Source organism: Falco naumanni, chromosome Z, assembly GCF_017639655.2.
Source record: "Falco naumanni isolate bFalNau1 chromosome Z, bFalNau1.pat, whole genome shotgun sequence".
In the NCBI taxonomy this organism is placed as follows: Eukaryota; Metazoa; Chordata; class Aves; order Falconiformes; family Falconidae; genus Falco; species Falco naumanni.
The window spans coordinates 55,048,164-55,063,598 of NC_054080.1; the positions used below are offsets into that span (position 1 = coordinate 55,048,164).

The 15,435-nt window shown below is 36.3% G+C and overlaps 1 protein-coding gene across 2 annotated transcripts in view; it reads right to left on the minus strand.

The window, feature by feature from the left end:
* Positions 1 to 15,435, minus strand: part of KDM4C (lysine demethylase 4C) — a 299,915-nt gene that overhangs the window by 201,541 nt on the left and 82,939 nt on the right. For both annotated transcript variants that reach the window (XM_040579749.1, XM_040579748.1), the window contains exon 8: positions 14,325 to 14,462. In XM_040579749.1, the coding sequence (XP_040435683.1) occupies positions 14,325 to 14,462 (138 nt within the window). The remainder of the gene's footprint in view (positions 1 to 14,324; positions 14,463 to 15,435) is intronic.

Below are 15,435 nucleotides of genomic sequence, written 5' to 3' on the forward strand. Positions count from 1 at the left end.
GTACATGACCTCTTTGTTCAGATTTACTGATTAATGCTGACTCTTTCTGAACACTTTGTAAGCAGAGAGGGGGGAAAAAATCCAAATATGCAATAATTTCCTAAAAAGACATCTATGCCCTAAATTCTTTTACAAGATACCCTAAACTGTTTGGGAGGTTTTTGGTTTTGTTTTTTTTCTTTTACAAGTTGTTCAGGATTTAGAGATTACGAACAGAAAAACTATGAAACTGTCCTGTTTTGAAAACATTATTGCCATTCAATCCAGTTATATATGAGGAGTTGTTGATTACTATTCTACAAATGTGCATGAAACATTTTTACACGTGGCACTTCATTTTTTAAACAAATGATAGAGAACTGCTTGATAACAATTATGAATAAACCAATGATTCTGGAAAGAAAACTATTTTGAAAAGAACGAACTTAATTAGAATGCTTTTGAAGCAGTTTATAAACTTTAAGTAGTGATAAGTAAACCACACATGATTATTAACAGCTGTTGCAAAGAGCATTATGGGAAGAAAAGCCCTGTAAGCACACCTCTTGTGCTGAGTGCCTAGTCCCTAGCTGCAAACATCAAACCTGCAGGACTGTATATGATTCAGTCGGAAAACCAACAGGCTTGTCCAGAACTTTTCGTTACCTGCTTCGCCCAAAGCAAGAGAACAACTTCTACAATGTCAAGGAACATTTTCTACGAGTAACAGTAACAGAACTCTCCCCCAGTTTCCTAAAACTGTAGATTACTGTAGAAATTGCACTTCCAGTTTGGGAAGGCAGCATGTGAAGGAAAAAGAGGAACAGCTCTAGAGCAACAAAACCCTTAAACAGACATAAAAAAAGATTAAATAGACTGGACTTGACAATTACAGTTCTTGTGCACCAGCTCTCTTGAACGCAAACAGGGGTAGGGTATATAGGTAAACACAGAACAACTTCTGTAAAGTCAATAAATCAGAGATTACCAAACAAGTAAAACAGGATTTGATCTGTTTCCAGTCAGAAATGCACACAAACTGCACACATTCTCTGAGCCCATACACATTTTAAAGTTGCATTGTCAGAAGCACCTTTTTTCTAAAAAACATTAAGAACTGCCAAGCAATTCATTGAGTGGAGCAGCTACTTCAACCTCATCAGGAAGCACAAGTGCAGAATAATGCAACTTCATCCAAGAACTGACTTCTTCAGGATACAGCACTGATTTATTTTTGCAGCCCGCACCACAAAAGGGTGAGATCCTGAAGTCAAACTTGGAAACACTTTGATCAGTAGGGCTAGCTGCACACAGATTAATAGTTTAACAAGGATTAGAGTGCAGATCTGTGGGGACCAAATAGTTATGAATAGCAATATAAGCATACAAAGATCGATTATTAAGGCACCAACAATTTTATTTAACTATGCAGAATACAGACCTTTACTAACAACACACTATGCAGAATACAGACCTTTACTAACAACACAGTGACACCTGACTGACAAATTAGTTCCTCCTTTCTTACCAAGCTCAATGAAAACTTCCTTTTAAATGTGCTTGCTCCAGCTTTAGAAAAAAACCTCAAGAATTTTCCTCTCCAGCTCTGGACAAAAATGAACACAGGCAGATTTTAAAGGCACAGCCACCCCAAATTATCATTGTACTTCTGCACTGCAAAAATGTCCAATATCTTGTTATTATTCTTGTGGCGTATGAAGGCACAAGCTCCAGTTGTGATGCAACCAGAGACACTTCCTTGTACAGATAACGTCGTATTTGTATCTCTGAGTCCGTATACAAATTCCAGCCGTATGTACCACTAGGCTCAGGGCAGAAACCATTCATGCAGTTACATAGCTATATATCACTACGAGCATGCAAACCACTTTTGACTACTAGATAACCATGTTTCTCTTTCTTACTTTCCTTCACAATACCCAGTTGTTCTCTCATCTCCTGTCAGATCAGAAGTTCTCCACCCTCCTCTCATACATCTCTGTTCAGACATTCTCCCTCCTCCTCTCTCTTATCTCCCATCACTAATGGTCAGACATTCTCCATCCTCCTCTCATACATCTCTCTTCAGACATTCTCCATCCTCCTCTCCCACAATACCTAAATCCAGTCTAAAACTTAAACATCTTGTTCTTTTACCTTATCTTTTCCAACAAAATACTTCTGGGTTTGTGCCAAAAAATGTGCCACTTTTAATGCCCTAATTCTTTTTGTTCAGAGTATTAAACAACACTTAAGACCACTCCTTGTAAGAGATTAAATTCATCATGTCAGCAGATACTTCTTTGATATTAACCCATTTGCACACAGGTCAAAAATATTTATCCCCTATACCCAAGAGTAAGCAAACAGCAAAAAAGCACTGGAATGGCAAGCACAGAAATTCTGTTTGTATCTCACTCAGTCCCTTAAAGCTCTCACGTTCAGTTTTTTCCTTCACTGTTTCTTCTCTCTCCATTTCACAGATCCCCATGCCTCTTTTCCACAAACACTCTGGGCTCTGTTTTCAGCAGAGGAATTTCCAAAACTGAGTTGAAGATAGTTGCTGTTTTATAGACTTAGTCATACCAAATAGTTTAATATTGTCTTATTAGTAGTAGTAACTCCTCTGTCTTAAGTGGAGGATATATTTCCTCTCACAAAACCTGCAATTTAGACAAAACCACAATTTAACTGAGATAGAATAAAAATCTAAAAATGAAGTCCTGTGTCATTTTTCAGTAAATTACTTGAACATGCCGCTTTCAGTTTAACCAGGGCTGCACCAAAGTTAACTCAGACTGTAAATGCCTGTGTCACAAGAACTGAAAAGAAAATGTTCTCTTACTCCCTGCAAATTCTAGCACATTATGGTTTTAGTCCTCTTACTATTCTCTTTGCAGCTATATTCCATGCAGGGTGTCCCACTTCAAAACGTACATTTTTTTACTGTTCATTACTCTTTATTGTCATCCTGATGTCACAACTGCTTAATGTGTAATCCATCATTTATTTTTAGAATCACCCCAGATTTTTCCAAAGTCTGACATTTGTCATAATGCTGTTACTATTTCTTTAACAGTTTCTTTCATGACAAAAGCATTTTAATAATTCCACCGCCTCCAAGTAACTTGCTTTATAATCACAGATACAATAGGTAGTTCTGTGATGTACAGACTTGAAGTCAGCTATCTGTGTTTGTTTCACTGTCTTCCTGAGGATTTTCTAGTAACAGTTAGACTTTGCCTCGCTGCAGTAAAAAACATTGTCTTTCCTCTACCCAGCATCACATTCGTCTAAAATACGGTAACCCTGAGAGCCACCCCTTAATTCTTTTGTCTATTTTAACCAACTGAAAACTCTCTTCCTCTTACACCCAGCAAGCTCTAGCACATCATTTTTTTATCCTTTTCTTATCACCCCATTGCAACTATACTCGCACCTCAGAGACGAAGTGAGAACAGATGTGAGACTCGCTTAATTAAACAGGCTAAGGCAGCACTCTTTACAGCTTCTAAATACATCGAATTCCATCAGCATAACTTCAACACATCATGAAGCCACATCTAATCAGATATCTCACCTACACAAAGAAGACATATAACTACAAAAGCTTTTCCTGTTTTCTTTTCTAAAGTTTCCACTTTTGGGGATCATATATAAAATTCGGATTTTCTTTAATGAGAATTATCTGTGAAAGCTTTCGCCATGATGTGTTATGTCTAGACTCCCTTAGGTCCCACTACCCACTCTGACAACTATCCAATAACGTTCGCAAAACATTAACAGCATCACCTAGGACATAATTTCTTATTAAACCGTAATTTTAATTCCAGCATTAAAATTCCTTTAAAACTGATTAGTTCAAATATTTCATTAATACATACATCTACAGTACACAGAAACCAGCAAATCATCTGATCTACAATAAAGTATTAGAATTACTTTTAACTTCAAACATATTTGCCATGGAATTAGCTCACAGTCAATTTCAAAGACATTCAATAGACATACTAAATGCCATCCTATCTAGGTTTTTTCTAAAATCTTGTGTCTGTCATCATCTACACAAAAAAGGAAGAACATAGAGACGAGAATTTATTTTTTTTTTTGGGGGGGGGGTGTTCTTGATAGTATCTTTCCCTTTTTTGACTAAATTTTTACAGTCTCTCTCTCTTGATTCATTGGAAGCAGCAATAGTAAAAAAGGTATTGAAAAGAAACAAAGCAAAATTGCAGTACCCAAACTACATTTCTCCTCTATGTATATCACATATTTCTCCCCACCACACCCAGAACGAGGCATGAAAATACTCAAGACTTCTCTGTCTTTCTTATACACTGTGTTATCAACATAGTTTGAAAAGGCCACCAAAACACAGCATTTACTCTCCTCTGTTAAAGTACGCAGAAGTAACTGAAAATATTTAGTTGGAATGGGTTGGAAGACCCAGACGTAAGCACAATGACACCAAGAGAGACAGAATAAGGTTTTATTTTTCATTCAGACGTTTTTTGGATACTTCAAACTGGACTGCCCCCTAAAGCAGGCACTGTCCTAGCTCCCTAGAGCAATCCATCTTTTTATATATAGATACATAGATACATATTTGCAACAGAAACTTCCAGTTAAAAATTCTTCCCCGGAATCCCAACCACATGGGATGTCACATGGTAAAAGCAAGATCATGTGTTTTGGTTGTTAAGATGTAAAAGTTTGTAACTGATCTGATGAGGGTGATGAATATATGAGACCGTATTACATACAGAGAACAAACAGAGAATGTTAACTGAAGTTATTTGGTTATATTGATTATAAATTCACAAAAGAATGAAGTAACGTATTTCATACTAAGAATGCATGGAAGGCCTTATAATAAGCCATAAAGTGCACTTTATCTAAAGCATTAATACACCTTTTTCTTTGGTTTTAATACTGTAACTGAGTGAAGAGGTGGCCCTTGGAGAAAGAGGACATCTTCAAGCTGATTGATTCTACGTTTTCTCCTGACAGCTTCCAAGTGGTTAGTTGATGCTTCAAGCAGAAAGACAAACCTTAAAAACTGAATACAACCAACACTAGCCACGAAGGTCTTCATTCAACTTCTTTTGCTTCAAAACATTTCAGAAAATTATTTCAAAATACACTTCAATAACCTCCTTTTTGTAAAGGATAGTAATATGTTTTATTGTGGGTTTTATCTAAAATCAAACCAGTACAAGTTATATATATATCATTTAAGATCCTTTCAAGAATTTTAAACCTCAAGATTTCTTAACTAGTAGCATATAACAAGTCCTACACACTCAAGCAGCAAGCACAGTGGTGACACTAAACCTGCAGCTGAGGCATCTTCCCATGTTCAGCTCAAATTTCACATCTCTGCTAGGCTGCGTAAGCTCAGTTATACTACAAGTAACACCTACAGTTTATTTACCCTAGTGGAGTTACCATTGGATGTGGGTATATAATTTATTCTTATTCATTCATACAAATGTCCTCTACTGCTCAGACTAAGTCAGGGATTTTCAATTGTGTATTTATAGCTACAGTGTCTTCTTTGAAATAAAGTAAGCAAGCCACGAGTGTTTCAAATCTGCAATACTGCTATTCAACTTTTCTTCTTTATTTTTACATCATAACCCACAGACTCTCAGAAAAACAGAGAAAAAGTTGCAAGTTTGTGCTTATCTCCACAGTATGTTTGCCCTAAGCCAAACCTAGTGAGCCTGGCAGCAACTGCAGGAGCGATTCACCTCCAGTAGAGGTGAACCCTGTAGAAGGTCCCAGAAGATAAACAGGTTAATCAAGTGAAAACCATCTTCATACAAAGCTTTGTCTCTATATACAGAAGAGAGGAAAAAGACAAAAACAGAAGGAAAATTTTTAAAAAAAGGCGGGGGGGGGGGGGGAAGGGGCAGGGGAGGTGTGTTGGTTTGAGCGTTTGAGCTCCAGACAATGTCAGAGAGCAACAGAAACTGCATGGAAGAACACCAGCAGAATGATTTCTAGTATTCTGAGACTATACTTCCTACTGGTGGAAGCAATTTACTACAAAATCCATGGAACAGAAGCAAATCTCACTCTTACAGCACTAGCCCACCCAGAGGACATCACTTATCAGCGATACCTAGGCACCAGAATTAACTGCTACAGCTGGTATGTCACAAAGACATGACCTCTCTGAGTCAGCTCGTGAGTCAAAATGGTGGCATCTTCATCATAAGTTGGGCGAGGGCTTGGTTTATGAGGAGAAAGGTTGGGGGGGATCGGGATGGGGTTGTTTTAGGAAACTGAACCCTAACACTTAAGTCATCCTTTTGCCTATCAGGCTAGGTCGCCTCCCAGTATCAAAATACAAAATTATTCTAGTCAGGCTAGAGAATTGACTGCCTCTTAGAGTAGGAGAACACAGTTAATTTTTAGGACTTATGCAAAAGGTATAAATAAGAGAATACAATGACAGATGGCTCGCTTCAATTGCCTGGGCATACACTGACACCTGAACCACTCTCTGTTATCTGTGACATCTGCTCAAGCTCTAAATACAAACACTGGTTTCACAGAGACTGGTATTCTTCCGGCTTGACAGAGCAAGGCAAAATATCTTCAGCAGTCTCAAATGGTGTTGGACCCCTGTGTTTCAACAGACTGATTCAAGCCCAGAGAGTCTATCTTGTGAACCTCAGATTTATGAAAATAATTTTGTACTTCAAGTTCCTCTTTCTTGAAAAAACTGGAATGAAAGTAAGCTCTCTTTACAGACCAGGGCATTAACATATGGATAGAAAGGTACCTACTGGCAATAGTTTTTCCTCAGTAGATGAAGGATAATCATAATCTGCATTCTGATGAAAAATAAGGAAAGGCAAACTGTACTGATTTAATCAAAATTTCATATAAATTATATCCTGAAAAGGTACATATATTGTAAATTAATGACTTTTTTTCTATGAAAAAAATTAGCTCATTTAGTAAAAGCTGCTATAAAACAAGAACTTCTAAACATCCACCAAGTATGCCAACTTGGTTCGTTTATTACTTTGATCATATAAAAAACTACAATATCACTTAGAAAACAAAAATCAAAAGGGAAATTAGGTTTCATCATTTCTACTCACTCAAAGTTGCCAGAAGGTACTCCAACATTTAAAGCCTTATTTTAAGGAATATTGTCCTTACTTAGTCAAAACTACATTTAAAAAAAAAACAAAACAAAAAAAACCTGAGTACTGTTGATTTTATTTTTATTTAATAATTGCATGACAGCCTTGTGCCAGAAACATGCATGCATAACTTTAGTCGCACATACTTTAGCATCACAAAAAAAAAAAAAGTTTGTCTAGGAAAAGATCCATGAGAATCAACACTGAGCTTCAGATTCACAGAATACGCTACTCTCAGATAACAACAGTACTTGCACATAGTGTAGCGCAGACTGTGAAAACACAAAAACACAATGAAGTTTCACATTACAAACTTACAACCATTTGCTCTACCAAAATGGGAAGGTACAAACAACAACAGAACATAACTCTCTTTTGCATTTATAAGTAAAAATATTGTGATTATTACTATTCCTTTCTACTCCTAAAACCATTAAAATTCTAAATTCAAGATGTCACAGCACTAGACATCTAGAAGTGCGAAAGTTACTGCCCACTGAGAGACTGACAATCTCCCCATTACAGTAATAGATTTTACAGCAGGAAATTTTAATGTCTGCTGTTCTCAAGACATGCTGAGTTTGTGATGTAAGAACCAGACAGAGGCAGCAGACAATGACAGTAAGATGGGCAAAAACGAAAGACAAGTAACAGGTCAATATAAAAGAAATAAACATTAAAAAAATAAAGGAGAATACTCCATGACACCTATAAAGCTGAGAGTGGCGCTACGATTATGAAGTGAAATGTCAAACTGCTGAATGCACAGGATTTGTTCTGAAGTGGTTCACTAACATCAGGACCATAAATGGAAAGCATAACTGATTCCTGAATCCTTGTAAGATTTTATTAGCAGCCAAGTCAGTAATATAAGGTGGCTAGTTATGATTTCCAGCAAGTAAAAACCACTGATTTGTACATCTTGAATGATGCTGTTATCATTGCAAACTGGTATCAAATGTATCAACATGCCATGTTTTAAAAGAAAAAGTTTCCTTGACAGCAGTACCTCATTAAAACTAGTAAAATAAATGAGAATCACTCATAAGCTTATGCACATAGCTATTTTTGACATTCAGTTTTAAAAGACTGCTGTTGGAGTAGCACGGTACTTTTTAAGCCTAGGCCTTTAAATCATTCACCCATGGTTAAAAATAATAGTAGTAACAATAATAATGATACAATTTAGTAGAATTTTTATCTTTGGTTTTAAACACATGACTAATATTTTGTTGTACAAAAGCAACCTGAAAAATCCTCATAGAAAAAATTACTACCTCAATAAATTATGAGAGGTGGAAAAGTGCTTTTGTGTGGTAAGATTATTTTCTTCTCTGATAAAATCATTTAGAGTCATACATATTATGTCTCAATACGTATTTCACAGTGAATATATTGTTTGGATAGCATAAATTGGACATGGCTATCCTCAAGACAATGACTCTCTTTTACCCAAACAAATCAGGATTTTAATAACTTTTCCTCCCTTTAAAACAGTCATAACTGCTTGCGGCTGCTGCAGCACAAAAACAAATATCTTCACAAAGGTCTCAAAACAGTCAAGCTGAAAATCTAAGCCAAAGTTTCATTTAACAGCCTGTCAGTTTTTTGATGTGAAGCTAATGAATGCAGTGGCAAACAAATCCATCAAACCTAACATCAAAACAACTGCACTTCATCCCACCAAAGGGAAAAAATACAACCCACAGGCCAGCACTTTGATCTAACCTATCCACAGAAAACACTTTGTTAAGCAGCTACCACTGAAGAACACATGAGTAATTACTGACTTAATTTTATGAAAGAGAGCAATAATACTTAAGTAGCCTGAGTTTCAAGCAGAAAAGGTTGGTAGGCTTTTCTCCTCAGATTCTACAGATCAGTCAAACAACAAAAAGCTCTCCTGCACCAGCATCTGAAAACAAATCACATCTTAAAAGGAGCCGCAATACAAGAGAATCATTACAATGACTATTAAAATCACTTAGTGTGACTCTATCCCTGATAGAAGGCAGCAAAGTTTACATGCATTTATACTGAAAGTGACCAAGTGGTGCCACAAAACACACAGCGAGCAAGGGGAGCAGTATTTGGAAATGCCAGTGCCTTCTCTGAAAGGTTTTGAAGGTATGGGTGTTGATTTGGGCAAGCAGAGATGGAGAGTTGTGAGAGACTCTTGACATAAGAATTCGGAAGAGCAACAGACAGGGCAGTGTGGGGATTTAAACAGTGACAAGAGGAAAACGGAAGGACAGAAACTAAAATACTCACCACTGCATAAAGAAAAATTCAAAAGCCCTGACTGAACCCTATGGACATCACCAATCTCCTGGACAACCTCCATCTTAACCCAATTCTCTGTTCTGTGAACTACCTTCTCCTATCACGCTTAGGTGGGACCATGCACTCCAGAAGCTCTACACAAGGTCAAAGAATGTGCTTTCTAGGGGGATTCCTGTAATTAGGAACTGATTTACCAACATCTAAGTTGCGCAAATATTTACAAAACTGGAGCAAGGAAAAAACAGAATCCTATGAAAGAAAATAAAAAATTGCCTGTACACAAAAAACACAGGATCTCATTGCAAATTTAAATCTGGACCTGGTTCTCAGTATCAAATTAGGGTGCATAAAGTTCATTGAACCCATATGCTGGAGCTAAAACTTAGGTAAAAATCATGACTGAGTTTTGGCACCTATAAGCAAGAGTTCTTGCACTGTAACCCTTGCATGAGGGCAACATTGGCACTCATTAGAAATAACAACAGATAAAAAGGTAAGTTCAATAAACATAGATGATCCATATATTTGGGGGTGGGGGCAGAGGGTGTCCCACCCTGCAGCTAATGAACATTACGAATAGCAGATATTTCTAAGACTAAAGTGTCTTTTATCCAGCTGCTTCAGAAAAATTTTATTAGACACAAAAGAATTATTTGTAAATATTTCTATTCACCAGTTCTAATAACTGAACCTCACACCTTGTTCAGCACACAAGTTATCTATTCAGCACAAATCAAAGTAGATACCTACCAAACATACAAGCTAATCACCACTAGCTCACCTGCTTTGCCGACAGTACCAAAATGCGCTGGAGTAAAGAAACTCAAAACGCACTTCACAAAACTTCACACTTCCAGCCTACTCAAATAAACGTAGCTCCATTAGGAAAATGGCAAAATACACACAAGCCTGAAGAAATATCCTACTGGCCCTTATTTTGCACCATTTAATTTTTTTTCAAAAATAAATAGCATTCAAAAAAATGAAAGTTATAGGATGATGATGTTGATTAAGAATATCTAAAGCTTAAGAGCGCATCATCCTCACAGAACACAGCAAGCAACTAAAGTACTTGTGAGCTAACCACGACCTACCCTTGGATTCTTTAAGTCCCACCATTACCATACATGAGCAATTCACCAACATCCCTCTGCACTACACCCATTTGCCAAGCATCTTCAGGAGAGCGTTATTGCTTTGTTCCTTTCACCAGTAGCTCCCATTTCTCTTCCTGTGTGTTATTGCCAGTGAAAAAAGACAGTAAAAACTACACTATTTCTCTCCTGGAGCTGGGGGACTTTTAGTGTATCTGTTATTTCTCGATTTCTACTGTTTTCTTTTTTATTCTTTTTTTTTTTTTTTTTTTAAATCTGTTTTTTACTTCTGCTTAGCTCTGTCCAAAAGTGAGAACACAGCTCAAAGCAGCAGCCAAGTTGCAGCAAAGAGCATGCTGGAGGTGCCACCTGGTACTACTTTTCGTATGCCACCTCCTGAGTGAAAGTCTAGTACAAACTCTAGAAAACAAGCTGGAAGGTACATCCCTGCTCCCAGGATTCAACTACTACAGGTAGTTAAGGTACACATATTGAAACCAAGATCACAAATTTAGCATTTTTAAAGACAGAAAATAATATTCGGAATTTGTATCCATAGTCTGTGTTCAACCAAAGTTTCCAGTACAGAGGGTCTAAATGATCTCTGATTTAACATTTGCAATTTCACAGATTCTTTAACACCACCTCATTTCATGCAAGGAAGCAGTATCATCATGCAGCCTAAATATTTACTACAACTTTAATGGAAATCTTTGCCTGATTTTTTTTTTTCTTAAATTAATGAAGAGCGAATATTGACTGTACTTCAGGATTTTTTCCTTTTTTTCAGACAGATACCCAGCTGTAAGCAATTAGAAACCATTCTGTAAAGATAAAACTGTTCCTATAGGAAGACTGCAATCAGTCATCACTATACAATATTCTCTAAGGAGAATACAGCAACGAACTGACCTAGATATTGCTGCATTTTGCTGACACAGACAATTTCTGCAGTATAATACAGGGGACTAGGGGATCCAAAAATATTTTTTCAATTAAAATTTTTGTACATACCACATAAAGACACAAGGTAAGTCAAACACAACATCAGTACTCTGAAAAATGACAAATGGGAATGCAAGGTTGTGTGATGGGGGTTTTTCTTTTAAATGATATTACGAGACCTGAAAATACAACTTATTAAAATATCAGTATTCCTTGGGCACATAGACTTCTTAACTTTTTTAATTAATACTTCCAGAAAGTTTTCTGAGGTTGTGATTAGCTTTATCATAGCTATCCTCACATTTTTCTAGAGAAACACCATCACCAAGAAACAGAATGCCCAGTTGGCAAGAGCTCCATGACTTGCGTGTGCTTTCAAAGTGTCATGTAATTAAAATTTAAGAACAGATAACCAGTTATAATACTTCCTCTGTTTGACTTGTTTACCCTACTTGTACTGCATGAACAAATATAAGTGTTAGGAAGAATCATTTCACCACATTTCTACTAGTTCTCTTCTTACACATTTCCTTTAAAAATATATATTAAAAAATCCTACTATTAGCACCTCCTAGCATGTTATTTTTCATTTTAAAAGAGAATAAAAATAAATTTTAAATCTCATTCTTTTGGTAGTAAGAAATAAAAAATAAGCAAGTAACATTAAGCACTGACCATTTGCCAAAGAAACTGAAGTTCACATTTGACAACGGTATCTAAGATTTCTCTATAGACAGAGACTAGTTATTATTGCTTCAGCTGCCATTTTGACCTTTTCAGACATTTAAATTCAACTGCAGACACCACAGAACTACTTTAATTTCTTATACTATATATAATACTGCTTCTATGTGCAATAAGCACAGAGCACAAAACTCAGTGTCCTAAATTGAAAGCTTTATGTATATGCTAGAGAATTTTGACTAAATAAAACTGTATTTAGACTGTATATGCCAAGATTACATATCTAGAAATTCAGAATTTCAGAAGCACTTTTGGAGTGGTGTAAAGGAATAAAATGTCATTAGCTTTAAAAAATTATCTTCAAACTCCACTGAATTTAAACCTGACATTAAGTTGCACCAGAGGAGATTTAGACTAGATATTGGGGAAAATTTCTTCACCGAATGGGTTATCAAGCTCTGGAACAAGCTGCCCTGGGAAGCAGCTGAGTCACCCTGGAGGTATTTAAGAGATGTGTAGATGTGGTGCTTAGGGACATGTTTTAGTGATGGACTTGGCAGTGCTAGGTTAATGGTTGGACTCGATCATCTTAAAGGTGTTTTCCAACCTAAATGACTCTATGATTCTATGATTAAGTTTACAGTATCATACAATAACTGAGAGGCAGGCTGGAGGCATAAAACATTTAATAGTTTGTACGGGGGCAGCTGCATACCAGATAGTATACCATTTTTTAAAACATAAGAAATAAAAAGCCTGTATACTGAAATGGATGTAGCTGCAGGTATCACTACCTCAAATTTGCTACATCCAAAGATAAAGTTTGGCATTCTTAAAGTTCAGCTGAATCAATTTTAGAGCAGCAGCACATTTATATCTTTCAAAATCCAGGACAGTTTTACCTGCTACAATTAACTCCTATGTGTCCATGCCCATATTCCTCTCAACTCTGTTTCACTGTATGATCTGTAGACATTCCAAACTAACAAATATACAGATTTATTTTTGTTTATTAACTCTACAGTCAACACCTTACCTGTTGGCTAGTACAAACAACTTTCTTATTAAAGACCAGCTTGAACACATTAGATTCATTTTGATGTTTTCAATACTTTCACTAGTTAGTGTATGCACACAGAGCACATGGAAAAAAAGTATTTATAAACTTTTTCCCTTTGAAACATATTCATTCTCATTAACAATAACAAATTATTAACAATAATAACAATCCATACTAGCTAGAATCATAAATTTCCACTATTTGAGAACTTTCTCATGATGGTCTTCCAAGCGTTTAATGAGAGTTCACTGTCATTACATAATTGTTAAACTTGCACATCTGATACTGCCCTTTATTCCATATCATCTTATTAGCTAAAATATCAAGCAAATCACTATTGAATTATATTTTTTTTAGTGAAGAACAACCCAATGCAAAACATGCCTCTGACTTAAACATTTTTGGAAGCATACTAACCAAAGCTTACACAAGGCATACTTCTGATAAAAATCACACAATGTTGAAAAACAGTAATAAACTTCTGCTTAAGTTGCACACTTTCTCGATTTTGTGTACTTATTCACATGCTGTACATGAAAAGAAGCAAAAAATTTATGCCATGTAACAAAATTTCAGTCTAGCGTAAAACACACCTCATTTTAAAACATGAAAATATCTACTGAGTTCACAGTTCCTTTATTATCTTATACTATAGGACATCTGATGACATTAAAGATGAGAAAAGTTAATCTTGTTTCATTAGACTTTGTTTCAATTTATTATTTATGTTTCTTTCCAGATATCAAAATTACTCATTTAAATAAAGTGCTTTCACAAACTGTAGAGCTTAGAGGAGGTTTAAGAGCAGAAGTCAGCTGTCTTCATATATACTAACCTCAGTATATGTATCTTCAACTGAAAAACATTCATAAATAGAATTGGTTTTGAAGAACAATATATACATTAAGCTGCAAACTCACTATTTAGAGGAATACACATTACTGAAAGTATAATAACCACTATAAAAATAACAACTATAAATAACATTTCAATGGCAGTATAAGGTACTACCTGATCCAATAGTTCTCCCTTTTTCATGGGTTTCCACAGATTCTCACAAAGAAAATAACACAGGAAAGACTTCCTTACACATCAGTTTTCTGCAATATGACTTACCAGCTTTGCTGCTTTTCCATAATCAATCCATCTGACGGTAGCAAAGTTTGTTGACTCTGCACAGTTAAAACCATGGTTGAATCCTGCATGGTATCCGTATGGGAAAGTGATCACAAATTCTCCTGCCTCTTGTGTAACCTACAGCATAAAAACAACAGAAAAAACCCTAAGCAAACCACATTATAAAAGCAGTTCTTCTCCGGAAGCAATGAAAAATGTATTTGCCTTTGAAACTACCATGAAAGATTTTTTCCACCTTACACACAGTTGTAATTTAATGCCAGCAGAAACAAGATACCTGAGATAATATTGTTTACTATAATCTATTTACTGTTTACCATACATCACTACATGTATTACTTTACAAATTCAGAAAGTACTTTAAAAAAAGCTAATCTTGGATCAGAGGTTCATTGGTAATAAAACATGGATGTACAGCGAACTAGAGAAGACAGTGCAAAGAATATATCAGTCTTCTTGCTGAGAAGAAGCAGAGACAGGTAGGGCCAAAATACCCACAATTATCATCCCTACATACCAGCAAAATTAATTCTTGACTAAACTATTCTGCCTACCACCTGAAAGTGTTTCTCTAGAATGGCACCAGAACTTTCCTTGGAAAGACTGGAGAGAGATCTTCTTCTCTCCCTTCTCTCCCATACTCACACGTTTCAAAAACCATGACTTGAAGACCTGTGACTGAGGGCCTCATTTGCCTTTTAAGTTACTTACTATTGATGATCAAGCAAAAAGTAGGGGAAACTCTAAGTTCATGAGCCTTAGCAGTTAAAGAAAATGATGTTGTTCATCCCAAAAGAACACACTGTCTATGTTTGGATTCCTTCAGGCAGTACCTTTAAATCATTTTGGACAGGAAAGGAGGAAGAAGAATTAATGACAACTGCCCTGCACCAATTCTTCAGGCTTACACCTGTGGCTGTGTGTTTCCCCACCACTTACCCTGCCTCTGCTTAAGCAATGACCACCAGTGTCAGCCATGATGGCTGCATCTGGCTGAAACTGGACTTCGGGGACTCGGATGGCAACACAGTAGCCAAGGGCCACCTTGCACAGTGACACAGACATCCCGCTGCTACGCAAATATAAGTCA